The sequence below is a fragment of the Dipodomys merriami genome, unplaced genomic scaffold (genome assembly GCF_024711535.1).
Source record: "Dipodomys merriami isolate MVZ:Mamm:240054 unplaced genomic scaffold, mDipMer1.0.p SCAF_7, whole genome shotgun sequence".
In the NCBI taxonomy this organism is placed as follows: Eukaryota; Metazoa; Chordata; class Mammalia; order Rodentia; family Heteromyidae; genus Dipodomys; species Dipodomys merriami.
In genome coordinates, this window is record NW_027206290.1 from 37,972,102 (window position 1) to 37,998,250 (window position 26,149).

Consider the following 26,149-nt stretch of genomic DNA (forward strand, 5'->3'; position numbering starts at 1 on the left):
CCTTCATCAAATATTGATTTACCTTCTTCAAATATTATACTGTATTTTGACTATTTAGATTGTTCACTTCTCCATGAAGTTTGAAATGTTAGGAAGTTTCAGGAAAGTTTTTGTTTATTTTTTGCTCAGTATTGAGGTTGAGGTATGAGTGACTTGTGCTAGCACCATTAAGCCATACCATTGAACTTTTATTTTTGACATAGGATCTCATGCTTTTGTCCCAGCTGGTCTGGATCACAGTCCTCTTATTCATGCCTTCTGGAATGACACATGTGTTCCACCATGCCCAGTTTATTAGTTGAGATGAGGACGGACTAATTTTTTGCCTAGACTGCCCTTGAATAATGATCTTTCTGATTTCCACCTCTAGAGTCACTAGGATTATAGGCATGAGTCACCATAGCTCATTTCAGAAAACTTTTTCATCAGAAATAATACACATCTAGGAATCAATATGAAAAAAACTATCTCTATACATGTTAAGTAAAATGAATGAATAAAATGGAAAACTATAATATTGACAGTTGTTCACATAAACAGCCTTTTATTTAATTGGTAACTTTGCTAGACCATTTAAGACTACTTTTAAGAGTTCACAGTCACACAGGAAGAATTTAAAAATTCAGAAATAGTCTTTACTTTGTTTCTGCTTTATTAAAATGTTGTTGAATGTTTTCTTGAAGATGTTTTTCTAAAAACGTAAACAATGATACCTACAACAAGACTCAGAAGTACCACCGCTGCCAGCACTGACAGCACCACAGTGAGAATATTAACTCCAGACTTGGCATTACTGGCACCAGGATCAGGACTGGGATCTCCCTCAGGGATAAACAAAGCTACTTGTGCAATGTTGGATAATTTTGATGTCAAATTGCTTTTGTCTACACTTTGAATGGCAATGAATATGTGCGTGTCATTTTCCTCTGAAATATTTCCTGGCTTAAATGCAAAGGTCTCCTCCGAGTTGGCTTCACTTGGTAACAGATTAGATGTGTCAACTTGAAGAGCATTGTCAAAATCGTCTCTCAGATCAAGCATATTTCCACTTATTCTTATGATATACTGTTGAACTAAGGAAAAAAACAGTTGCAAGTGGTTTAGTAACTAAGATAGCATATTTAGCTTCCTTCTATTTATTCTAAAAAGTGTCACTTCTCTATGTAAAATGTATATTTATATCAGCCTCACATTTTTATGAAAACAGAATTTTGACTACTAAAATAAATGAATAAATCTGTTATGGTTGCTTGTTAGTACCAGTTTTTTAAAACATAGGCTATCATTACATCCCAGGCTTGCCTGGAAACCATAGTATAACTCAGGGCAGCCTAGAACTCACAAGTCTCCTGCTTCAGCCTCCCAAGTGCTAGTATTAAAAGGGCCACATTGTGCTCCACTGAATTCTGTCTTTTAAACTCTGCCAGATGCATTACTTTCTACATAGTAAGATAAGGTTATGTCATGTTTGACTTATTCAAAAGGATTAGATTGTAAAATTCATCCGTCAAAAAGTATTTTTTCCTCACATATCCATGAAACCTTGCTTTTCCAATGAGTATCTTTCACTTACATCAAACCAGATGAAACCTTGTTCTTACCTGTTCCAATATCAAAATCATCTCCTGGTGCTGTCCATGTTAGATTGATCTTATCCTCATCAAATGTGGCATGAAGATCTATGATTTGACTTGGAGGAAACATATCAGGCAAGGGACCAGATGGCACTTGTGACATCACAAATGCACCTCCAGATGCTGTTCTGCTGAAATTCTCCAAGACTGTCTGACCATCCTCATTGATTTCAGGTCTGGGTGGATTTGCTTGAACATCTCCTGCATTGAAAATTCACTAGTTTGAAATAGGTAAAACTGTGCGTCCTTTATATCATTCACCTTTTCACTATTATAGAGTCACATTTTTACTCATCCTTATGACATAATCATAGCATTCCGTTGGTGGGAGACTGCTTTAGCAAGAATGTTACAGGAAAAAACTGAATAACAAATATCTTTGGCATACTGCATTGAATGAAAATAATGTCACATAATTCAACATGAGCCTTTTAAATAAGCATTTCATTACCTTCAAAATTATTTGTTAGATAAGAACATATTTGGGAAAATGGTTGCAAATTCCCTTCCTACAACTTGGACAAGGTCCTGTTCCCTCCTGGAAGTGGTGTTAAGGAATCTTTTGCTTCCTCTTCCTCCTCCTACTCACACTCTCACTTTTACATTTTCAGTCAAGGCTGGCAGTCTACCACTTTAGCTATACCTCCACTTCTGGGTTGTGTGTGTGTGTGTGTGTGTGTGTGTGTGTGTGTGTGTGTGTGTGTGTGTGTGTGTGTGTGTGTGTGTGTGTTTCATTGGAAATAAGAGTCTGATGGACTCTTCTGCCAAGGCTAACTTTGAACCTGAATCCTCAGATTTCAGCATGTCAAATAGCTAGGATTACTTCTGGAACACTTCTGAATGTATTTCAATGAAAAGCCCTTCAAAGCCACAAGATAAAGGGACCAAAGGAAAGATAGCAAAGATTGTATCCTTAATGCTTATTATCATCATATTCTATACATTTTTTTCTTTTGAATTAATAAAAACACCACATAAAGGTTCACTCTTATAGTCCATGTATTCTGAAAGGTATATCCTACCTCTGTGTATATAGCCTCATCACATAGTAGATTGTCTTATTTTGTCCTGACCAAAAACTGGCTATATTACTGTTATAAGGTGTTCCAAACTAACTTAATACTAGCTGACAGGCTTTGAGTTCTTACTAGATGCCAAGCGGTTTTCCAAAGCTGAGATTAACCTGAAGGCAATGATCTGCAAACTTCACGTAAAAATGGAAAAACCAATACTTTTTTTTTGGGGGGGGGGGTGGTCTGGTCGTGGGGTCTGAACTCTGGGCCTGGGCGCGTCCCTCAGCTCTTCAGCTCAAGGCTAGCGCTCTACCACTTGAGCCACAGAACCACTTCTAGCTTTTTTTTTTCTGCTTATGTGGTGCTGAGGAATCAAACCCAGGTCCTCATGCATGCAAGGCAAGTGCTCTACCACTGAGCTACCTTCCCAGCCTGGAAAAACCAATACTTTTTAAGTTGTAAAATATTTGAAGCTTTTGTTATATGGAATCACAAATACTATTGAAGCTGTGACTGGATTCTATATATCATGAGTTACTCACCATTCACTACCCAGCCCGGTATGTAGACAGCTCTATTTGCTGGATACTGAAAGCTTCTCCTGGCAGAATGCATTCCTCCATGAGCCCTCACTTTTAAGCTATATCTACCATTTTCTGTATAAGCTGTAAAATATCTGGAGTAGACACCATCATTCTTGAAAGAATCAGCACCTTTTTATAGAAAAAAATATATTATTATTATTGTTGTTGTTGTTTACTTAATTTATTGTTCATTAATATTGCATGACTTGGTATACTTCACAGTATATGCTGCCAAGACAATATATTGTTGAATTGATGTCTGTTGTGTTCTTTTGAACACAACATATCAATTTAACAAATATCAATTTAACAAATATGTATATATTGATATTTGTTTTTGCTTAATAAACATTATAACACCTCACATTTCTATCTTATCATTTTATAAACGATTTTAGTGCTCTTCTTACTATTTCTCTGCCCAATGGATTGCTCTCTACCTACTTTATTTTATTATTAATTATGTAATCTCTCTGTATAAGTCAAAGGGTCCCTACTAAAAACAAATGAAGTTTCTTGGGGTAGCATTTAACTGTCTTCTCAAGATGCCATCTCCAATTAACCAAGACAAAGCTGGGCTAAATGCAAGCCTGAAGCAGTAGGGAACCAGTTGAGCAAGCAAATAAACAAGCAGAATGAGAATGAACCTCTGAGTCCAAGCCCCAGTACTGGCAAACAAACAAACAGCACACTTCTCAGCATCACCAGCATTAGAATCAGTTGTAAAATTACAAAACACATTGCCCCAAAGGGTTAACAGTCTAAATCGGACACTATTAAAACAAGGGCCTATACCAAGAAGTTTGTAACACTATAAATCTGAAGATGTTTACATGTACAAATTTCCCAGATTACCTAGAGAAAGGACTCAGTGTCTTGTGTTTTTGTACACTAAAGTGGGAGTATGCCTTCTCTAAGTCATTGCTAATACTAGCACCTTCTTAGGTAAAGGTATTCCAACGTAGCTTATTCCCTAATTAGCTAAATATTTATTTGGTCAAATGCTAGGAAATGAAACAATTGCAGATAAGCTTTATATAGATAAAAAATATATGGGTATAGATGTGGTATATATGTCTTATGGGATAGCTGTAGGAAATATTGTTATACTCAAGGCATTGAGGTATACCAAAGAACAATTGGCCCACTCCAGATGAAGATAAGATTATTAAATGACCAACTCCATGCCATCCCAAGATACAGATACAAATCAGAAACAAATCAGAAGTGTATGGAATTGTTGGTTTCCTTGTTCCCTGAGCTCTTAACAGAAGCTTCATTCAGTTCCCATTCATGCCTACAGACCAAAAAGACAGAGAATGGCCTGCCTGCTCCTTGTTGCTCACCAGAAAGATCTGGAGTCTAATGCCCCAGATGATCTGTGGCAGCTTCAGATACTTCTGATCCTCTGCTCTCAGGATGCTGTCTTCATTGTATCTGTTGAGAATTCCAATTGCTTCTTTCTTTCTCTTTAAGGGGCCAGCCCCTTTATCTCATCTGCCTGCATATGCTCTCACCTTCTCTGCCTAGATTTTAATCATGATGTCTCAACAAAAAAACACTGGCTCAGAATTTTTGACTCGATCCTCAACCTTCTGAATGAGGCCTTCCTAACTGAAGGTAAGCATTGGCTAGGTAGATGACATCGACAATAGCAGTGGAAATACATGGTGTTTACAGAGCGCTTGCCATGTGCCCTGTTGCAGGTTTTGCCTGATAGAATCTCTTGCTGGCTCTGCCTTTCCATTCTCACTTGCCTAAATTCTTCTATGCCTGTCAATTTTTTAATGCCCCACATTACCACAGACCCATAATATATCCTAAGTTATGCAAATGTAGACTGTGAATTACCTGCACCATTGTCCAAAAGTTCCAAAACTTCTGTGTGTCCCCTGTTTGATTCAATGATTGCGGTCACAGTGGCTCCAAGAATGGGTGTGTACCCTTGTAGAACTTCTGCATAAATGATCATGGGGTTGGGGAAGCTGTCAGCATCTTTATTCATTTTAGCATTCACTGTGATTGGAGGCACAGAAGAATTTGCTGCCCGGGAAGTTACTGTAATTGTTAGTATTTCGTTGTTTGCACTGGATTGAAGGCTATAAGCCCAACTGCCCACCTAAAAGGTTCAATGGGAATTTATAGTAAGTATCCAGAATCAAGCTATATCCACTAACCATTATGCAGCAGTACTATAAATGGCACACGTGTGAAATAAGACTAACAGGTTTTAGAAGTTTTAAAAGGATGCAAACTGAGGCACTTCAACAAGGATATTTAAACTAGTGCCATGAATGGCACTTATATTCTGTGATAACTTGGCTGGAAATTTTAAACTTTGAAGTTTCCCTCCATTTTGCCCTTATTCTTTGACCTCAGACTCACAGATTCTATGATCCTACTAAATCTTTTAATGGACTCTCTAGCTATCTGCACACAAAATTACATAAATTCTCATATTTCCACCTTAAAGTTCTATCTTCTCTTTCATTTTTTTCTACTTTGTGCTGTCATCATTTTTAGGATCACAGAGGCAATGAAAAGTACATAACATTTTATTTTAATTTTTAAGATGATTTTGGTACCTTTAGGTCATTAAACAATTTTTTTCAGGTTTAAGAATGATTTTTAGAAAAATCTCAAACAGGCTGATTGCTTACCTGTGCAGTTCCTGGGATAGTAATATAAGCCATTTTGGAATTACTGTCCGCCGTGAAATTATTGATTGGTGTTCCAATGGGATCCCAGAGAAATATACTGGGTTTCTGTGTCTTCCATGTGACTAGAAAGAATGTGTCTTTTCCCACTGTGCTGTCTATTGTTATGGTGTCATTCATCCAGGCATTATTGGTCAGTGATGATCCCTTACTTTCAAGCTGTTTAAATATATTTAAAACTTAGTAATTGCAGAAGATAATACCTTTTTTCTGCTTTTTCAAATTATCTTTAAGTAATTGCACAAAAAGGTTTAAATTCAGCTCATGAGGACAAAACATCTTGATCAATGTCATCACCCCCATTATTTAGAAGAGAATAATTTTAGTCTTTTTCCTTTTTGGGGGGGGGGTCCTGTCATGGGGGCTGAACTCTGGGCCTGGGCGCTGTCCCTCAGCTCTTCAGCTCAAGGCTAGCACTCTTCCACTTGAGCCACAGTGCCACTTCCGGCTTTTTTTCTTTTTGCTTATGTGGTGCTGAGGAGGCGAACCCAGGGCCTCAGGCATGCAAGGCAAGCACTCTATCACTGAGCCACCTTCCCAGCCCCAGTCTTTTTCCTTTTGAAGACAATTCTTAAATTTTGGTTCAAAACAAGCTCACATATGTGGACCATTTCATACTTTAAATTTTTTTCTGAATACTTTTTGAGGTGTAACAGTTATCAGTCAGAGTTTAGAAATATAGTTCTGAAGAAAGGAAAAAGTGTAAGAAAAGCCTTGGAGAAGATATATGGGTTTTAAAATTGAGGCTGTGATCCTATTGTACTTGTCCAGTTTTGTAGGTACACACCCACTTTAAGATTAAAGAGTAATAAGATTGCAGAGCAGGATTAGTTTCGTGTGTGTGTGTGTGTGTGTGTGTGTGTGTGTGTGTGTGTGTGTGTGTGTGTGTGTGTGTGTGTGTGTGCATTGATCATACTTAAATCTACTTTCTTGGCTATTTTCAGTGCATATTATTAACTGCAGCCTTTTGTATAATAGATCTTTGAGTTTATTTCTTCTATCTAATTAAAATTTTATTTCATTTGCCAACTATCCCTAACCAGCTACAAGTAATTATTCCTTTTCTCCTTTGTGTCTATTACTTCAAAGTTTCTAGATTCCACACATGAGATTCATGTACATACAGCTTTCTGTGCATGAACTCCTAGGAAATCTAAAGTTTTCTACCTCCTGGGGGCTTACTAAGTGTTCCCTTTTGTAGGCAATTCCATTTCGACTCCAACACAGTCCTCAGCCAAACCCAGCTTCAGTCCTATGTTGCTAACAGCTAGTGAATTCTTCTTTGAAACATCATTATTATGACAAAAGTCTTAACCCAATGTAATGTGGACAGATCTGCTGATGGACCTGGGTTAAATTTGAATTTATGTTTTTGTCTTTTATACTCTCCATCAGGAAAATCAAAGAAAATAAGATGCACTAGGGAGAGTGTGTGATATAAGCCTTTCCTCTCTAATCCAGCTGCCATAACTCAAACTCAATGTTCTTATCGATTCATATTGTAGCATGCTGCTAACTGGTCATTATTTCTTCCATTTTTTTCTACCTATCATGTATATGATTCCAAATTAGCATTGCAAAAATTTGCTTGCTTTTTATTGCTTCTTTATTTAACATATTTCAAGTATAGGGAACAAAAATTTATTCCTACCCATTTCACACCCTTAAAAAAATCCTTTCTCAAAAATTTGACCACCTCTTGCATATAAATGTCTCCTTTCTAGCTGTTTTCCACATTCTGCTCTTACAATTTTAATGTCTTTGGATGTGTAGAGTTCCCACCATCCATTCAAAAGTACTGAAGATAAAACTGGTATGTAACACTATCTTTGCCATCAATTATCTCTCCTTTCTTGTCAGTTTCAGGTTGTACTATCATCAGATTGAAAACATGACAAGTGACTTTAATTCTCTTTTAATTTGTTCTCCATACACTGCCAGACTAGACAATATTTTAACAGATATTTAGAGGAAATCTGTAGACCAGATATCTGAACAAATCTGTACTTACCCTAAGCCCACATTCTCTAATGTTTGTTTTTCCTTATTGTTGAAAACAAGAGGATGATAACGTATGTCTAGGTGATAGGACAAATTCCAGTGTAGGTACTTGAATTGGAAAATTGAAGAAAAAAGTCTTACATAAAGAGTCATGATGTGTGTGAATGGAAAGAAGAGAAACTTTAGCCCAGAAGACTCCTCACTCACAGCTTAACATGCTCTTTCCCTAGGCCCATGTAGTAAAGGTAGCAAATTAGCCCTTACCCCTGAGAGATCACCCCTTTGGGATAGCTTTGACCATATAAGGCAGCAAGATCCCCTCACTCCTGGAAGTTATAAAAAGGTCAACTGAGACAATTAGTGGGCACGTGAGAAGGGGTCTTGCCCATCCCCTTACAGGCAATCAGCCTTTCCTTTGTTCTTCCTACCTGGGTGTCTGTGTGGTTTTCCTGCAGAGTCTAATTTACTCTAACAGAAACAAACTTGAATAATGTATGTTCTGATTTTAACAGTATGTGCTGGCATTGTATATAGGTCATAAATGAAAGAGCCAAATTTTATTCAATGTTTTTGCATCAAAGTACCAGAATATGATCACCTGAACTACCAGTGAGAAAAGGAATTAAGCTCAGAGCAGATGTGAGTAAAACAAAATGCAAGTGAAGTAAAATATATTGAAAAGTTTAGAGAAGTCTTTGGCTTGCAAATACGTCCTCTCAGTCTTCCTGTTTATTTCTAAGATACATTCCTTCCATTTCTAAAGTAGGTGGTTGAGTTCATTCATTTGTCTACATCTATTTCATAGCACTAAAGGTAAAGAAAGCTTGGAAGCATGAACTTTTAGAAATGCACTAATTGGGGAAAAAAAAGGACAGAGTGTATTTTTGGTTTGTTATTATTAGATTATCCCTTGCCCAAATTTGATAGAAATAACAAAAATTGACATTTTACCATTTGTTTTACTCTTACTTGACTACTTAACTTGGTTATATTTTAAAGAATAATTTGTACTTCAGGTTAAACTTCTTTTGGTGGTACTGGTGTTTAAACTCAGTGCTTTGTTTGCTTGTCTGGAGCCGTATCCTTTGAGTCATGCTTCCAGCTCTCCTTTTAATTGATTACTTTGGAGATGGAATTTCAGGGACTTTTCTGCCATGCTAGCTTTAAACTCAGTCCTGTGGATTTTAGCCTCCTGAGTAGTTAGGATTGCAAGTGTGAACAACCAGAACCTGGTGCAGGTTACAGTTCTTATTTTAGCTAAAAATTAGCTTCAAGAAAAATATAGCACTCAAAACTTAAAATTCTGTTTTGCAAAAAAACTCACCTGAAGTGATTTCTGGGAAGGGTCAGCATTTTCCGATGTAAGTGCCCCAAAAGCATCAATGAGGCCATTGTTCTCAGCTACATCTGAAGCATAATAATGTTTACCACCTAAAATGCAAATTAATTGGTTAGGTAGTTTTGGGGTAAGTACTTATCACATTATCATGATTAATTACATAACAGTTGAAACAAGATCAAAATCCCAGTATGTGTTATTGAAAAAGATCAATGTCAAGTAGCCATTAACAGTGAAATGCTAATTTCAAATTATAACTATAAAGCATAAGATAGTACATATGACCATATAAGATGATGCTAAGTGAAATGAACTCCAAGACATGGACACAGAGGTTTTGCTTAGTTGTTGGGGTTGTTTTTAATGTTCTATGTGATTTCTTTTTTCTTTTGTGTTTTCCACCCCTCCTTCCCCCCCATGGCTTATCCCCTGTTGTCACTGTCTTCGATTTTGGTACCCTGGGTATTGTATATACATTTATCTAAATTGTGGAAGGAAAGGGGAACAAAAAAATGGTGTGACAAAGGACAAAAGGGGAATTAATGCAACAGTGATACCACAAGCCATACAATTTTGTGGGGGAGGAAAAGAGAGGGGGAAATGAGCAAAGGAGTGTAAAGGGTTCCACAAGAAATGTACTCACTACCTTACTTATATAAATGTAACCCCTAGGTACCTCACCTTGACAATAAAATTAAAACTTAAATAAAAAACAACCAAGTAAGAAAAAAGACACACTAATACCACTATGAACTAAATGAATACTTCAAATAGCCATAGACTACTTCAGAAGATGTTACAATTCCACATATATGAGGTCACAACAGTCTTCTACATTTTTATTTAAGATAACAGTTCTAGCAAAGTTGACTTTTAGAGTTTACAGACAAAGTCCATCAGAAATTTGGAAGGATGATTGGACTGCTATATGGAAGTATCCTGGAAGGAACTGGCCCTGAGAAGATATAAAACAACAGCAAGGAGTTGGAGACAAGTCCAAATAGATACTACTTGGACTAGGAAAAAACTCTTCAATGGCCATAAGTGCATTTTGAAATGCTAAGAGTTTGTACAACACAACTAATACAATAAAGAGCAAATACATATGTAGTACCGTTAAAGCCGGTAGGACTGTAGTATTTGATATTTATTATATAAAGTGTGTATTTTCTGTTATGTTTAAGAAGGTACTAGAAATGCATAGTCCATTTTCATCAGATCTATGTCTAAAATGACAGCCACTATAGATAATGGAAACTTTTTGTTTCTTTCCAGCTTGAGCTCTTTTGTCTGAGCTCCGGTCCCCCCACCTCACAGTGCATGTATCACAGCTGGGATTTTATGCCCTGGTTTCCTAGGAACACTATTCCCACCGTGTGCTTTGTGTTGCTGCTGAAACATAATTTCTGTTCTTCTTATTCATCCTCTGATCACCTTTTTTTAATATAATTTTTCTATTGTGAAGATACTGTACGGAGGGGTTACAGTTACATGAGTAAGGTAATTAGTACATTTCCTATCGAGCATTGTTACCTCCCCCTTGGTTTTTCCCCTACTATCCTGTCCCTCCCATCTCCACAACTCCCTCCCACCCCTGACATTGTAAAGTTCGTTTTCAACATAGTGTCCTGTACACCATGGGTCACAATGGGTCACCCTGCATCACCATTTACTCATTCCGCTATATCTCTTCCCCTCCCCAGATTACAAAAAATGTATATCCTTTCCTACTTCCTAGAAAATTTCAGCACCTTTTTCAAGGTCCAGCTCAGAAGTCATCTAGTCTCTCATGCTTTGCTTTTATTTTTTCTCTTTCTCTTCCTCTATATATCCTGGGACAATGGATTTCCCCCCTCTATTTATAAATTCCAGACTTGCAGGAATGAATGGTATCTGATTCTGTGATTTGATTAGCAACTTTTTTTTTTTTTTTTAGATAACTGGACTCTGAGCATCATCAGAACAGAGATGGAGTCTAAGTGAATTGGTTTCTAACTCCTGGCATAACACGTAGAGTTGGTACAGAACTGTCAACCTTTTCTCACACAACTATTAAAGGTGTGGGATCTTTGGATATATAGTTTTACCTGTTACATTACTCATCTCTATTACTGCTTGGTCAGCAGATGGTCCTAATGCAATAAAATGAATGATGGCTCCGCTTTGTGACACAGTATCAATGCAGTTCCTTGCAGTGCTGTCCTCGCCGTCAGTCAGCAGTACTATTTCAGACCCATCTATTTGAGGATTTTGCTTCTCAATCACCTGCAGACATTCCAAGCACAATTACCATGTAAGATCTCAAATTATAGGAAATAGAAAATATAGAGGAAATAAAAGGGGTGCAAAATAGTAGAGATAGAGTCTTTAAAAAAATCATCCATCTTCGGAGAACTTAACCTCTTTTCCTACCTCTTAATTGCAGAGAATATTCAAATGAAAGTAAGTAGCAACAGGACTTTAGAAATAAAATTGCACCTGAACTGAATTCTTTACTAGAATTAGCACAAAACTGGGCATATTAACTGTGCTCAAAGACTACATGAATAATATTTCCTGGGTATTGTTTATGTTTTGAATTATTGTCCTGTGAAGTTCAACATCTAGAACTCAGAGTTCCTAATTTAAGTCCCTGCAACAGAGGATAGAGAGAACATAGCCCAGGATAACAATTATATTTAATCTTTTCTGATAGTTTTAACTGGTAGTGTCTTCTTTTAGTAACAGTTTGGGAAACTGAGTCCAGGCTGAAAGGAAAGAATACTGAATTATCAGTGGCTATTTTGGGCACAGAGTGGGTATCTATGTGTAGATAAACAGTGTAGTGTTTGGAATATAGAAATTCTTAATAAAAATTGGTATGTGGTATACATACCATCTATATTATATTTTTATATGTTTTGAGGCAAAACAAGTATTCTATGCATTACAAAATAGGGCAAACACTAACTGAAATGCCAAACAAACTGACAAACCAAACAAAAGTTAACAAAATACTTTAAATTATATATGTCATGTATACAACATCCCCTTTATGCTACTCCTATACAAAATGAAGATCCAAAGTGCAAAATGAAGATCCAAAGAAGGGCTAGAATTTTCTCTCCTTCATATCCCTTTTGTGAATTAGATTATTCACTGATCACTTATAATTGGCCAGTTTCTCAGCTATTGATTCAGTAGGAACCACCTTCATGGAAAGAATTGAATATTTAATTGTATCAAAGACTGAGGAGACATAGAAATGAGAAATAGACAATATAATATATAGTTAGAATATTCTAAAGTTGAAAAGAAATGATCAAATAGTATTTACTGATCAAATACCATTTACTGTTCACTTGTTATGCATTAATATGTTTTATGTATTTTGTAAGTTAATCCAGGTTTAAGATCCCCCTATCTCCCTATTACAACTCTTGCTCAATTTATTTTATAGGAGCAACCAGAGATACCTTCGTAAAATATAAATTGCCTCTCAGACTCTGATCTTCAGATCTTCTAGTAGCTTTCTGTTATGCTTAAAACAAAGTTACCCTCATATACTTTTTACCAATCCCTTGTGCCATTAGCTTTTATTATTTCTTAAAATAACCAGTTTCTTTCCACCTCTGTCTCAAGAAAATTTTGTGTTCTCCTTTCTACATAAACAGTTGGTTCTTTCTCCTCCTTCAAATCTTAGCCTCAGTGAGTCTCTAGTGAAAATGATTGCTCTCCTTTCTCATTACTCCTTATTATATCACCCAACAAGATGATGGTCTACAATTACTGTCTATCTATGATTATTGGTTTTATTAATTTACTCTGTATATAGATTTATGTAGTTTTTAGTATGTAAAGATGGGAAAAAGAAAGATGTTACTTTTAGGAAAGGAACAGAAGGGCACAATGTCTATGTGTGTCTGACCATACGAAACAATATTTCCTGAAATGACTCCAGGAAATAGAGACTTTTTTCTTTATAGTGTTTTTCTTTGTGTTTTGTTTTGTCTGTTCTTTTATAGGTGTTTGGGGGTTCTACCCCCAAAGGGGAGGTACAGAAATGGATGGACAATAGGTGAACAAATGTAGCAGGATACTATGTTGATACTATTTTGAAAATTAACTTCACAACTTAAGGGTGGGAATGGGAGGGAAAAACAGAGAGTGAGGAAAGGGGTGACGTTGTCAGAAAAGAAATGTACTCTTTACCTGACTGTAACTATAACATCTCTGCACATTACTTTGATTATAACAATTAATTTTTAAGATGGGAAATAATTTTAGGCAGAGGAATTGCATGTACAAAAGTATGGTCATGCTTGCCTGAGAACAATGTGTGCAGTAAATTATTTGATGCATAGAGCATCACGAAGAGAAAAGGTCTGGAAAGACAGATAAGTGTAATGCCAAGGCTTAGGAAACTTTTGAATAATATCAGACTTAGAAATTCAAGACTTAATTTTGTAGACTATGAGTGGACAGATTGCATTTCTAAGCAGGAAAATAGGATAACTGATATTACTTGCTCAAGATGCACATTTGCATAAAATGATTTCATAATATAAGCATAATTGTTCTAAGTATGCAGCTATATGACTTCATTTAGTCTATATAACAATCCTATGAGGAAGGTATTTCAATTTTCTATATTTTATAGAGGAAGGTTAAAGAATCGAGATTAAAAAGTTTTCATAAGAGCTAGAAAGTTTACTTAAAGAACTAGAAAGTTGGGCTGGGAAGGTGGCTCAGTGGTAGAGTGCTTGCCTTGCATATATGAGGCCCTGGGCTCAATTCCTCAGCACCACATAAGCAGAAAAAAGCCGGAATTGGCGCTGGGGCTCAAGAGCTAGAACGCTAGCCTTAAGCTGCAGGGCTGAGGGACAGCGAGCACCCAGGCTGAGTTCAGGCTCCATAACTGGCAAAAAAAAAAAACAAAAACAAAAAACTAGAAAGTATCAGAGCTGCTATTCTGATGTCAAACTTCATCCTCTATGTCAGATGATAAACCCTAGAGATTATAGTGTCTGCTGCATAGACTTTAATAAATACATATAAATAATAAGTATATATAAACAATAAATAAATATAGCTGGGTATTGGTGGCTCATGCCTGTAAGCCTAGCTACTCAGGAGGCTGAGATCTGAGGATAGTAGTTCAAAGCCAGTTTAGGCAGGAAAGTCAGAGAGATACTTATCTCAAATTAACTACCAAAAAAAACAGAAGTGGAGCTGTGGTTCAAATGTTAGAGTGCCTTAAGCAGAAAAGCTCAGGGACAGCACCCAGGCCCTGAGTTCAAGCCCCAGGCCTGATACCCCAAAAAGTAATTAAATAAAAAGTAAAATAAACAATAAAATATATAAATATACATCTGTGTGTTCTATCTAAATGTCACATATACTAAAAGGAGAACTGACTCAAAATGGAATCACACCTGCTTTATTGCCCAAAATTTGATGGCTTTTCTAACCACACTTAGTATGACTTCATCAGGCTTATGATCTAGCAGTAATTTTATACTCATTTATTCCCTCATGGTTCATTCATTGATTCACTGACCCATTAAGAAGCACTTCAATTTTTTTCTTGTGTCTTGTTGTATGTTTTAGGATTAATTATGTTAAAATTTGGTCGCAAGTATGCACAGCAGCACTTCACATTAGTATGTCCTAAAAACAAAAACATAGAAACTATATTTGCAATCTGATTTTCACCTTAAATGCAGAGTCAATTCCAGAGCAGATGGAAGTTCCTCCACTAGCTACGATAGGTAACTTTTCCACAAGATTGCTTCTTTCAGTGTTACTCTTTATTTGGATTAGCTGGCTTACAATAGTAGCAGTACTATCAAAGTGAACCATCCCTACCCAGGATCCATTTTCAACAGTTTGTAGCAGAAAGTGTTTTGCTGCTTGATTCATTCGATTGAGGCGATCACTGGACTGAATGGAAAAGAAGAAGAAAATAATTGTTTCTCAATGGTAAGATTATACTAGCTCATACAAAATACATGGGTAAATTGTATTGGTAAAATAAAATATGGTTGTATGTAGTATGTGATATATTGAGGTATAGATATAGATTATAGGTATTGATTGATCAGTATCCATCTAAGCTCCACTTTTAAATTATCGGTAAAACCTGGAGTAGAGGTTTAGACAGAATTGAGGGTGATATTTCACATTTTAGAAACTCTCTCAAATCAATCCAGAATATCTTGGACTCCAATCACAAGTGAAATTGCCTGACTTTGGGGGGACTAGTTTACCTCTCAAAAAAGTAAAGCTTACCTTTCTGAAAAGCTCTAATATTCTCATGTTTGAGAACTCTCTACCATTTTGCTTTACCTTTGAGGCTACTTTACTCTTAATTAGGAAAATCTTATAATACTTCCTGGAAACTATACATGCTTATGTTTAGCACTTTGCTATTTTCTGTGAAATCCTGTTGCTGTATAGTTCATGGCACTAATCTGTATGATCATTTGCCTTTTTCTATAAACACTTTCCCCCTATTTGCTGAAGATTTTATTCCCTGTCTTCAGCATGCTGTCCTGACTCAAGTATGCCATCCTTCCAGTTCTTTACTACATTATATTTGCTTATTTGTAGCTCATTCACTTCAAAAACTAGCTATTAATCACCCTGTGATGAACTCTTGGCCATAGAAATACAAAAATGCATCTGATAAGTTTCCAATTTCGTGAGGAACTCTCAATCTAGTTGGTTGAGACATGTAGTCTCGATGAAATATACAATAATAAAGATATGCAGAGAGAGTGTTGGGAGTGAGGAGAAGGGTCTACAGCATCCTAGAAGCCAAAGCCCATCTCCTGAGTTCAGGTCAATTCTCCTGCCTCAGATTTCTGAGATTATAAGCATGCACTAGGCCTGATCTATGAACTTATCAGGACATAGATCTCTGTTTTCAGACCCTGGCCCAATGCCTGCCATTCTGTGAATAATAATCAAAGAATGAATGGCTACATTTCACCATAATATTCTTTATGACAATGCTCTTTTTTTTGGGGGGGGGTCTTTGTGCATGAAGAGGTCACTTGTACAAATAAGCCATGTTAGAGAATTGTGCTGATTGAACTAGAATGGTTTAGCACTGACTAATCTACCCTCATGTCTCTCAAGCATTCTTGTTTAAAGGTCCATTGTTAAGAGCAATTTCATATTTTAATCACTAGTTCTTATCTTTCAACTAAAGTGTCTGAAGAATCTCAACATTCTTAGCTAAACATCCATTTCCTGGGGACAAATGGGAAATGCTGGAGTTTTCTTAATTCTACTGGTGTCTTTCTTTACTATAATATTTTGTTGTAATATCTCAGGGTTGTTGACCATCGGAAGTGATGGTACTTTATGCTACCTTGCAAGTTAGAACAATCTGGATACATCTGGAGTTTCATGTGTTCTTAGCATTCAGTTGTTCCCATTCCCACATCTAGAAAAAAATGGACCCATAAACTTACACTCATACTTCCAGACTTATCAAGCACTAAACACACAATTCTTTCACTGGACCTCAGCAATGAAAAGACAGGTGAAAGGGGTGATTCCTCCATGGGTGTGGTCATTTGAAAGTCCTCAGAACTGCTGATTACTTCCCACGTACTTCTGTGCTGGCACTTTAAGTTTTGTAGACTTGGCGCTTCCTTATTGTGGTTGTTTTTATTACAAAATTCAACCACCTAAAGAGTTCATAAAATGACAAAATAATTATTACCATACATGCATTAAGAAATCCTAAGAATAAGACTGAAAAATTAAAATATGCTTATAAACATGCTTTTTGTGAATGAAATGTAACTAATGGGAATCAATGATATAGTAGATTTATTGTAAAAGTAATAATAATAACAATTAGTAATATTAATTAATCTGCCAATGTTTGAAGAACTCTATATTAATGTATTTAATCCTCATGTCATCTGGACAGATTTTAAGATCAGATGTGTCAATGTTGGGAATGTATCTCAGTGAGTTGAGGGCTTGCTTAGCATATGAAAGACCCTGAGTTCAATCCCAAGCATAATAATAATAATGATAGCAGTTTTAAAATCACCAAAATCAGACATATTTTTTGACTTTTTTTTACTTTTTAAATGTAATTTTACTGTAATTATTAAAGTATTGTACAGAGAAATTACCATTATATCTTTTGATTTTAAATTCAGGAAGCAACAATTGGCATACTTACAGAATTGATACTTTGCATAAACATTATGGATGCCTTTTCTGTTTGATCTTTATCAGGGAAGAATTGGCAGTCTTTTTCATACAACTTTGTAGTAGAATCAGTTCTGCATCTTCTAAGTGCACAGCTGCCTCCTTGACAGTTCTGAACTCTATTTTCCCCAGAGATACCTGTAGAACACCTGAAAAATGTGACAGTCTTTGAGTCCATATAGTCATTAACACTTTAAAAAATCATCAACTGCTTCAATTCAGGATGATCGTTGTATCAAGGGTTTGTTTTTGTTTTGGTTTTTGTCTTTTCCTGTGTCATGTACTTCCTTATGCTGACAGTAGGTTGAGAGTTCCAATCAAAGATAGAATAATGAAAGAATTGAACTGGGACCTCCAGATATACATAATGCCTGAGTTCTCTCCAAGGATTAACAATTCTGGTTTCTTACTTGGAACCCAGAACTTCTTGCTGGCCTTGTGATTGGTAACTGCTAGGATTAATGATTCTGGTTTCTTGCTTAGAAACCAAAACTTCCTCTGTCCTTGTGGTTGGTAACTGCACTGTGAGGGAATGAGAAAACATGTATTCTAAGTAGCTCAAAATTCATAATACATCTCTTTCATAGAAGGTATTTCCCAAAGACTGGAATAAGTCATAGCTACAAACATTTTGATTATTTAAGGGTATTTAAGTCCAAAGGGAAATGCAGCTGAGAACAAAGAATGAGATGTATCCAGAAGGATAGTAGAATAAAAAAGATGTATGCTTTGTTGCATGGAATTGGACAAAGGTGGCAGTGATTATAGCCAATATGCTAAAATGTGTGTGTCTCATCTTTTTCAGTTCCTGTTCAGGAAATAATGGCTATTTTTTTCTGTACAGAGGAGGGATTACAGATACATGAGCAAGATAATGAGTACATTTCTTATCAAGCATTGCTGTCTCCTCCTTTATTTTTCCCCTACCAATCCTCCCCTCCCATCTCCACATCTATACTTTTTGTTGGTCATGGTGCTTGAACTTTGGGCCTGGGTGGTGTCCCTTAGGTCTTCAGCTCAAGGTAAGCACCCTACCACTTTAGCCACAGCACCACTTCTGTTTTTCTGGTGTTTAATTGGAGATAAGAGTCTCATGGACTTTCCTGCCCAGGCATGCTTTGAACTGCAGTCCTCAGATCTCAGCCTCCTGAGTAGCTAGGATTATAGGCATGAGCCACTGGCACCTAGCTACATTGGCTATATTTTATTCAGTCATTTAGAAGCATTCTAAAAATGTCTATGCTCCAAGTCTTGGTGAGAATAATAAGGCTATCTATATGAACAACTGTGATGAATATTTTGAAGCAGAAATTGGACATTTAGGGTGAATAGGTGGCATAGAAAGGGCCTTCACTGAAGTCAGGTATCATTCTATCTGCAACAAGTCTCAACTCTAGCAAGACGTGTAACACTAATGAGATTAAGGGCCTCATTTAAAATAAATCTCCCCCAACCATTCTGTTCTCGACACCATAATCAAGAGGATATTCCTTGTTGAGTCTTTAGAGCTGCTTGATTTCCTCCTGAGCTCTCATTTAGCAATGCTTAGCCATTTTTGTTCTTTCTTTCTTAATGCAAATAACTTTGATGGTGTCCCACCTATAGACAGTCCATTTACACAGTGTACAACTTCAGTATAAATGAATTTCAGCGCCTATAGCAAGGAGGCATAAAATACCTTGACATTAACTGCCATTGAAGTTACATGTATGTTAAATATATAATCAGCTGCTTTAAAATAATTTTCTTTAAAAATAAAAGCAGCATTTGATATAGCATCTATAATCTGCATGTGGGCAAAAATGAAGAATGGTCAGTTGAAAGAAGTCAAATCAAGGAAAATAAGGCCAGTTAAAAGCCCAGGATCATCAAACATAAGTTAGAGGTACTGTCATACCTTGTTGCCTCAATTTTCTTTGATTTAGCACTGTAGAAGCGCTGCTCATCATTGTACTCATCAAAGACTCCCCAGCGGAGATGTGCCCACTCGTGAACAAACACTTTACCTGTGGGGAAACATTTTCAAATACATGTTCATAATCCAAATAGCAAACATTTTGTCTCAAAATTTCAGTGGCATACACTTGTAATTCCAGTCCCTGGGAGAATCTCAAGTTTCAGACTAGTCTGGATCATACAGTCAGACTCTATCTCAAAATAATTTTGTATGGCTTTTGTTGTTTATTTGGGAAGATCTTCCTTTAGTTACAAAATATATGTAGAATTGTTTTCCCTAAATCTTAATATTTATAGTTTTGTGTATAAGAAGAGTCTATGTGTTAAATGAAAATATAAAGTATATTTCCTTTTTATTTATCAATATTAAATTAATGAAACATTAATAAGGTATATATGACTATCAAATTAGACTAGGATTTGGGTTTTGGTTCTTGGAGAGCTAAAGGTCTTACATATTACAATGGCTTATGGCTTTCCAAACTTCCATTACCAATGGTAATTTTGTTGTATTAAAATACAAAGGATAGGCAACTAAGAAAAATGTATGCAGAAATGCTCCTGAGGGTGTTGGTAGTGGGAAAATGATTGAGAAATAATATTGTAGATCATTTGGAATTTGGAGGATATCACAAGAAGTGATTCATTTCTGCTCCATTTCATTATTAATTATATGAAACAATTATTTAATTATATATTAAGCATAATACTAGTTATTAAGAAATATAAATATGTCTTTTGATTTGGAGAGGTTTTGAAAGGAGTCAGACTAAAACCTTATTTTCACAAGTGCTTTAGAATGAATGGAAGGATAAAGGTGAATCCAAAGTCTGAGATACAGAGAGAAGAAACAACGTCTGGCAATGAAATTGAAGAAAACTTCAGAGGAAACAAAAATGGGCAAAAGGCTAACAATATTTTTTTTGCTACAATGTGTGTTTCAGTAGCCCATATGACCTCATATGGCCTGAAAACAGACAATAGTGGGGTGGGGGTGGGGGTAGGAAGGGGTCAGGGAGAAGCAGTTGGGAAGAAGTCATATTTCTGTTTTAAGTCTTTGATACTTAGAATGTGATCTAGATAGTGTTTAGTTATTTCTTTATGCATTAAACTTTAAAATTACCAGTTTGAGGGGTTTTTTCCTAGGTACAATGAATAGAAATAGAATCACAACTTTTGATACTGAAGATACAGGCCTTACCTAGAAGTCCTTCAACTCTATAACAGTTGAAGGTAAAACAGGAGAGGGGATAGAAAGAAGAGCAGGTAGAGGTGACCATAAGTTTGGACCCAGACAGGAAGAGAGGTTTCTGTTTGCTCAGTCAAAGCACATGGCAACTGGAGTGAGTAGAAGGGAATAGAATGGCTAGCAATTGAGAAGAATGGTAGAAATTTAGAAAGTTTCTTTAGGAAAAGAGAAGGAAACTAAGATGAGCCAATGAATTAAGTACTGTTGAACAACACTGAGGGCTTCACTCAGACTGGAAACTATGTTTGTGGTAATCCGAATTGGTTTTTATAATTTTCTAAAACAATCTGGGAAACATAGCAGGAGCCAAAGATACTGGCTGGATCATACCGTATGAGGGACTTAGCACTGAATGATAGCTAAGGATAAGAGTGGTAGAGAAATTGAGCTACTGGCACTTGTGGTTGAAGTGATTCCTGGTCATTCCTGGTAGAGGGTACAAGGATTAGAGGGAATTTGAGGGGAAAAAATGGTAAGGAGAACATATGAAGGACTGGTAAGAGTGGGATGGGAGGACATAACAGAACTTTCCAGATTGGAGTGGGGAACTACTCTAGATAATGACTACGCTTGCTGAGTGTTCAGAGACATTTAAATACTCAGTGAACAGGCAATAGGAGAGGGAGAAAGAGAGAAAGAGAAGGTGAGGGTATTCTGGGCCATGAAGAGTCATGAAAGTTTTCACTAAATGGCAACATTAATTGGACCTTTGGGCTGGGAAGGTGGTTCAGTGGTAGAGCGCTTGCCTTGTATGCATGAGGCCCTGGGTTGGATTCCTCAGCACCACATAAGCAGAAGAAAAAAAAAAAAGATACAAAGTAACATTAATTGGGCCTTTTTTTTTCCAGTCCTGGGGCTTGAACTCAGGGCCTACGTTCTGTTCCTGAGCTTCTTTTGCACAAAGCTAGCTCTTTACCACTTGAGCAACAGCATCATTTCTGGCTTTTTCTGTTTATGTGGTACTGAGGGATCGAACCCGGGGCTTCATGCATGCTAGGCAAGCATTTTACCACTAAGACACATTCCCAACCTGTAAGGACCATTCTTTTAACAGTGATTTATATTTTAAAAATAATGGGCTGATGTTCTTTGGGACAAATAATCTTAACATTTAGATTACACTAGATAAAACTGCCATCTTAGTAGCCCTAAATGATTGGTTGCAGCCAGTTTTGTCTGGTACAGCCTAATAGATAGGATAATAATGTCAATGACTAATAGCCTATGAATATTGCTTTTGACCAGCAACTGGTGTCCTGGCTCCTTCCAGCTTGCAAGGCATCTGATTTTCCTGCTTCTACCATGAGGTTGATGAATATTCAGCTGTGGAGAACCAAAAAATTAAAATCTAAAAGTATGCCTTACAAAACTTTCTGAAGACATTGTAGATACTGCATTAACTAGTTGACAGAAATTCTACAAAAATTTCACAAACCACAAAAATGTACCATTTTGCAGTATATAAGCACCTTTGAGGTCGATCACTTGAGGTGACAGAAATAGCAAGTAGAGTAGGTGATATTGGAACCTCACTGTTCTTGCTCTAATTCATGCACACTTACTCTTGCTCTAATTCCTGCACACTCATGCTGGGAACAGATAATTTGCTTGTTGCAAAATTAGATGTTTTAACCAAATTTCTTACCTGATTCTCCATACTCATTTTGTTTTTTTCCCAGTACAAAGTCAGGGGTGAAATGAATGTATTCTGCTTTCTCTCCACATTCTTTGAACTGTCTGGTGTATGGGTCATCTCTGCCTGGGATGGCAGGCGGTGCAACTATAACATCAGCCTGAGAAAAAATATTAAAACTTTAATATTTTGTTAGAAAGACTCATTTATGGCAAAAACTGGAGAACATCAGAATATAATCTTGTTTGTTGGAGAAGATTTTGACACTTACATGTGTGTAGCTTTCATGCTTTGGCTTTCTGTACTGAGGACTTGCCCTCCACTTCTCAGGAATTAATATAGATACGTTTTTGAAAAAAAATCTTTTTTCTGTGGCTTCAAATAGGTAAGTAGATGCTGTTGTCACCATTTCCTGTTATCAAATGGAAAAAATATGGAGGATGACCAAATGAGAGTAGACTTTCAGATCAGGGGTTCACATACAGAATTTTCCCACTTTTATTACTGAAGCGAAGGTCTCCCTCCACCTGTAAGGTCAATGGCACTGGTATCTGTCGATCTCCAAATCTCTCTTCATTCTGCACATTAAAGTCTTCTCAATGTTTTTTCCTCTTACCTCAAAAGGCACCTAACTGCCTATAGTTGGTGATTATATATATATATATATAGTGATATGGTGATATAATTATATATAGTTATATGTAATATATAATTATTTACTAGTAATACTAGCATTCATACTCCTTTTTTTTTGGGGGGGGGTTCTGGTCGTGGGGCCTGAAGGCCTGGGCACTGTCCTCAGCTCTTCAGCTCAAGGCTAGCGCTCTACCACTTGAGCCACAGCACCACTTCCGGCTTTTTTTCTTTTTGCTTATGTGGTACTGAGGAATCGAACCCAGGGCCTCAGGCATGCAAGGCAAGCGCTCTACCACTGAGCCACCTTCCCAGCCCTAGCATTCATACTTCTGGGTGATAGATTCTGGTTGATTTGGAGCTTAGTTTCCTTACCTCATTAATGGAAAACATTACATTCTCTATCATTATAGTTGGCAGAAAGAATGAATTACAAAGGTCTCCTGTGTAAGTAGTTCTAAAACTATTTGATATCCTCACTAGTTAGAAGAAATATAACTCAAAAGCAGATTTAGCTGATGATTTAGTCTGTAGAAATTAGTTTAAGAGCTAGCTGGGTGATAGTAGCTCATGTCTATAATCCTAGCTACTCATAAGGCTGAGATCTGAGAATTATGGTTCAAAACCAGCCTGTGAAAAAAATCCTATGAGTTTCTACGAGCTGTGGTTCAAGTGGTAGAACACTAGCTTTGAGCACAAAACCTCAGTAATATTTGGAATATATTACTCAAGTCTATTTCATATTGATATGAAGATGAATAATAAAAATAAAACCAAAGTATGCTTTCAGTATGCAGAAAAATAAAAGTAAATAGATAATGAAGAGAGTTTTCTTTAACAATTTGTGAAAATGCAAAGTATTTTTATGGAAAAATATACCTTACTCCTCCTTCATTTGTTACATAGTAACAACTCAGATGAATCCCCAAATGCAGTAATTATAAAGTTAAACAAAATATATATTTTTGAAAGTCCTGAGGACATATCTGGATTTTTAGAGAAACTGCCAATGTATTGTGAAATATGCTAATTATTTTACCAGATACAAGAGAAATACCAACCAAATTTCAATAAAGCTGGGTGGTTGTAGCTCACGTTTCTAATCCATGCTATATATGAGTCTGAGAATTGGAAGATTAAAGCTCAAGTCCAACCTGGGTAGAAAAGTCTGTGAGATTCTTTCGAAAAACTATGTAGGGGGCACAACCTGTCATCTTTACATATTGCTTTTGAAAAAGATGGAAGCATCCTTTAGGAAAGAAATATAATTCTTTTATATGTCTTAGGGTTAGTGAGAAATAATCAATCCACCTTAGAATTATATATATATATATATATATATATATATATATATATGTATATATATATATATATATATATATATATATATATATATATACGCTTTTTCTAATTCCTGGCAGGTCCTCTAAGGGTTCACTTCCTGAACTCTGGCCTTCTGACTAAACCCATGACTCTGATCACAATCAGTTGATTTGTATATCAGCTGTGAGTCAACACACTAGAATCTCTTAAAAGAACTAGGAAGGGAACCCTGGATTCTTGAATAGTTCTATTGTAGGTTTGTTTTATACCAGGAAACATCACAGAGAAGCCTGACTTGAAAAAAAAAAAAGACTATACTCAGGAGGCTGAGATCTCAGAAACATGGTTTGAAGCCAACCCCAAGGAGGAAAGTCCGTGAGGCTCTTCTCTTGTCTCCTATTAACTATCAGGAAGCCAGAATGGATCTGTGGCTCAAGTTGTGGGGTGCCAGCCTTATATGAGAAAGTCAAAGAATACTAGCCCAATTCCTGAGTTCTTGGAATTCTGGTATTATAGTTGGGTCAAAGAAGATGAAAAAGTATTATCCCCTGTGACCATCACTTCTGTGCTGAAGTGGAGTTTATAGAAATGGGTGACCTAAGCACAACTCAAGCATCAGGATCCAGGAGTGGAGAAACTGGAAATAAGGAATTAATACATTTGGGGTATTGGAAACACTGACAAAATAATTTATGTATAATATCAATAATTGCACTGCATAGAATAGTATAGTTAGAAGAAACTTTAGAAAATCAGTCATGGGTTTAGTCCTAGAGTTTTTCTTTGTTTGTACTCACTTAGTGAATTCATATCCTCTTTACACTGATACCACTCAATTTTTTGTGCACACATTTCAGCCCAAATTTAAAGATTCTTGTCTTCTCTGCTCAATGTCTAAAGAGTATTGCAATTTCAAAATTCCCAAAATTTCACTCCTAGTCTTCCAACTGCCAAGTTTTTTCCACTTAGTTTGTCTTTCTCAGTTGAAGATTATCTACCCTTACAAGTATTTAGGTTAAAGTTTTCAGTGCTTCCTTAGTTCTAAAAAGAATATATATTCCATTCCACTAGAAGTTTTTTTCTCCCTTTGATTTCTCTGAGTTTTCTTCCTCTAGTATGTCACAAATTTTCAATAAGTATTTATTTTAAATATAGATGAACCCAAGTACTAATTTACAGATGAAGAAACTGAGGACCAGGAAGGCTCAGTGACTTGTTTTTGATCTCATGGTGTAATAGAGTAGATCCCCACCGAAAACCTTCATTTTCACTGCCCACGCTAGCATCATTCTCATTGTAGCATGCTATATTCAATTCCATTACAATTATTCACTTTTCTATAATTAAAAATGAAAAAAAACTTGCCCTTACCTGTATTCCTTGGATTATTTTTTCATCTTCTGGCACACTAGGGTCTATAGCAATAATAATATCTTCATATCCATTGTCATGCAGCCTAACAAAGGAAGCACTGGACCCCTGCAACAGGTATAGGAGTAAGAAGAAGACAAAACTTTTGAATAACACCATTGTTTGTCCTCAGTTGATCAAAGGATTTTCTCTGACCTGTCTGCCGCTCTCCTGGTATATATACTCCTCAAAATTATTGCAGTTGGCTGATTATGAGAGATTGACAGTCTAAAGGTCAGTGTTATATGTGTGTAGGAAACTATGTAATTTCAGCATGTGCAACAGTTTTACTGTATATTAGCATAAAAGTGATCAAGAAGAATTATAAAATCTACTAAATATTTTCCTCTTAATATATGTTATATATTATACAATATATATGATAGATAGATAGATATGTATATTTGGTATTGAGGTTTTAAGATAGGGCCTTGTATTTG

General features: G+C 36.3%; 1 protein-coding gene and 1 long non-coding RNA gene across 2 annotated transcripts; one reads left to right on the forward strand and one right to left on the reverse strand.

The window, feature by feature from the left end:
- Positions 1-524: 524 nt before the first annotated feature.
- Positions 525-25,864, reverse strand: LOC138816549 (calcium-activated chloride channel regulator 4-like). Its single transcript, XM_070006368.1, has 14 exons — positions 25,671-25,864; positions 22,615-22,755; positions 22,356-22,503; positions 19,403-19,511; positions 17,477-17,654; positions 16,749-16,967; positions 14,983-15,210; positions 11,376-11,553; positions 9,274-9,380; positions 5,892-6,107; positions 5,083-5,350; positions 3,190-3,360; positions 1,602-1,835; positions 525-1,073 (listed from the first exon to the last, which is right to left on the reverse strand). Exons 1-14 carry the CDS (start codon positions 25,827-25,829, stop codon positions 655-657), a joined length of 2,775 nt encoding a protein of 924 aa, XP_069862469.1. The 5' UTR covers positions 25,830-25,864; the 3' UTR covers positions 525-654.
- LOC138816550 (uncharacterized) lies at positions 1,610-11,546 on the forward strand. The gene is made up of 3 exons (XR_011368684.1): positions 1,610-1,865; positions 4,762-4,851; positions 11,225-11,546. It is a non-coding gene; the product is annotated as an uncharacterized lncRNA (long non-coding RNA).
- Positions 25,865-26,149: the final 285 nt, after the last annotated feature.

Coding starts and splice junctions, on each gene's coding strand:
- LOC138816549 (XM_070006368.1), bottom strand. CDS start 25,829: ATGGTGTTATTCAAAAGTTTTGTCTTCTTCTTACTCCTATACCTGTTG. Junction 22,504..22,614: donor AGCATGAAAGCTACACACAT/GTAAGTGTCAAA, acceptor ATTTTTTCTCAG/GCTGATGTTATAGTTGCACC. Junction 1,836..3,189: donor ACCGGGCTGGGTAGTGAATG/GTGAGTAACTCA, acceptor TTTTCAATGCAG/GAGATGTTCAAGCAAATCCA.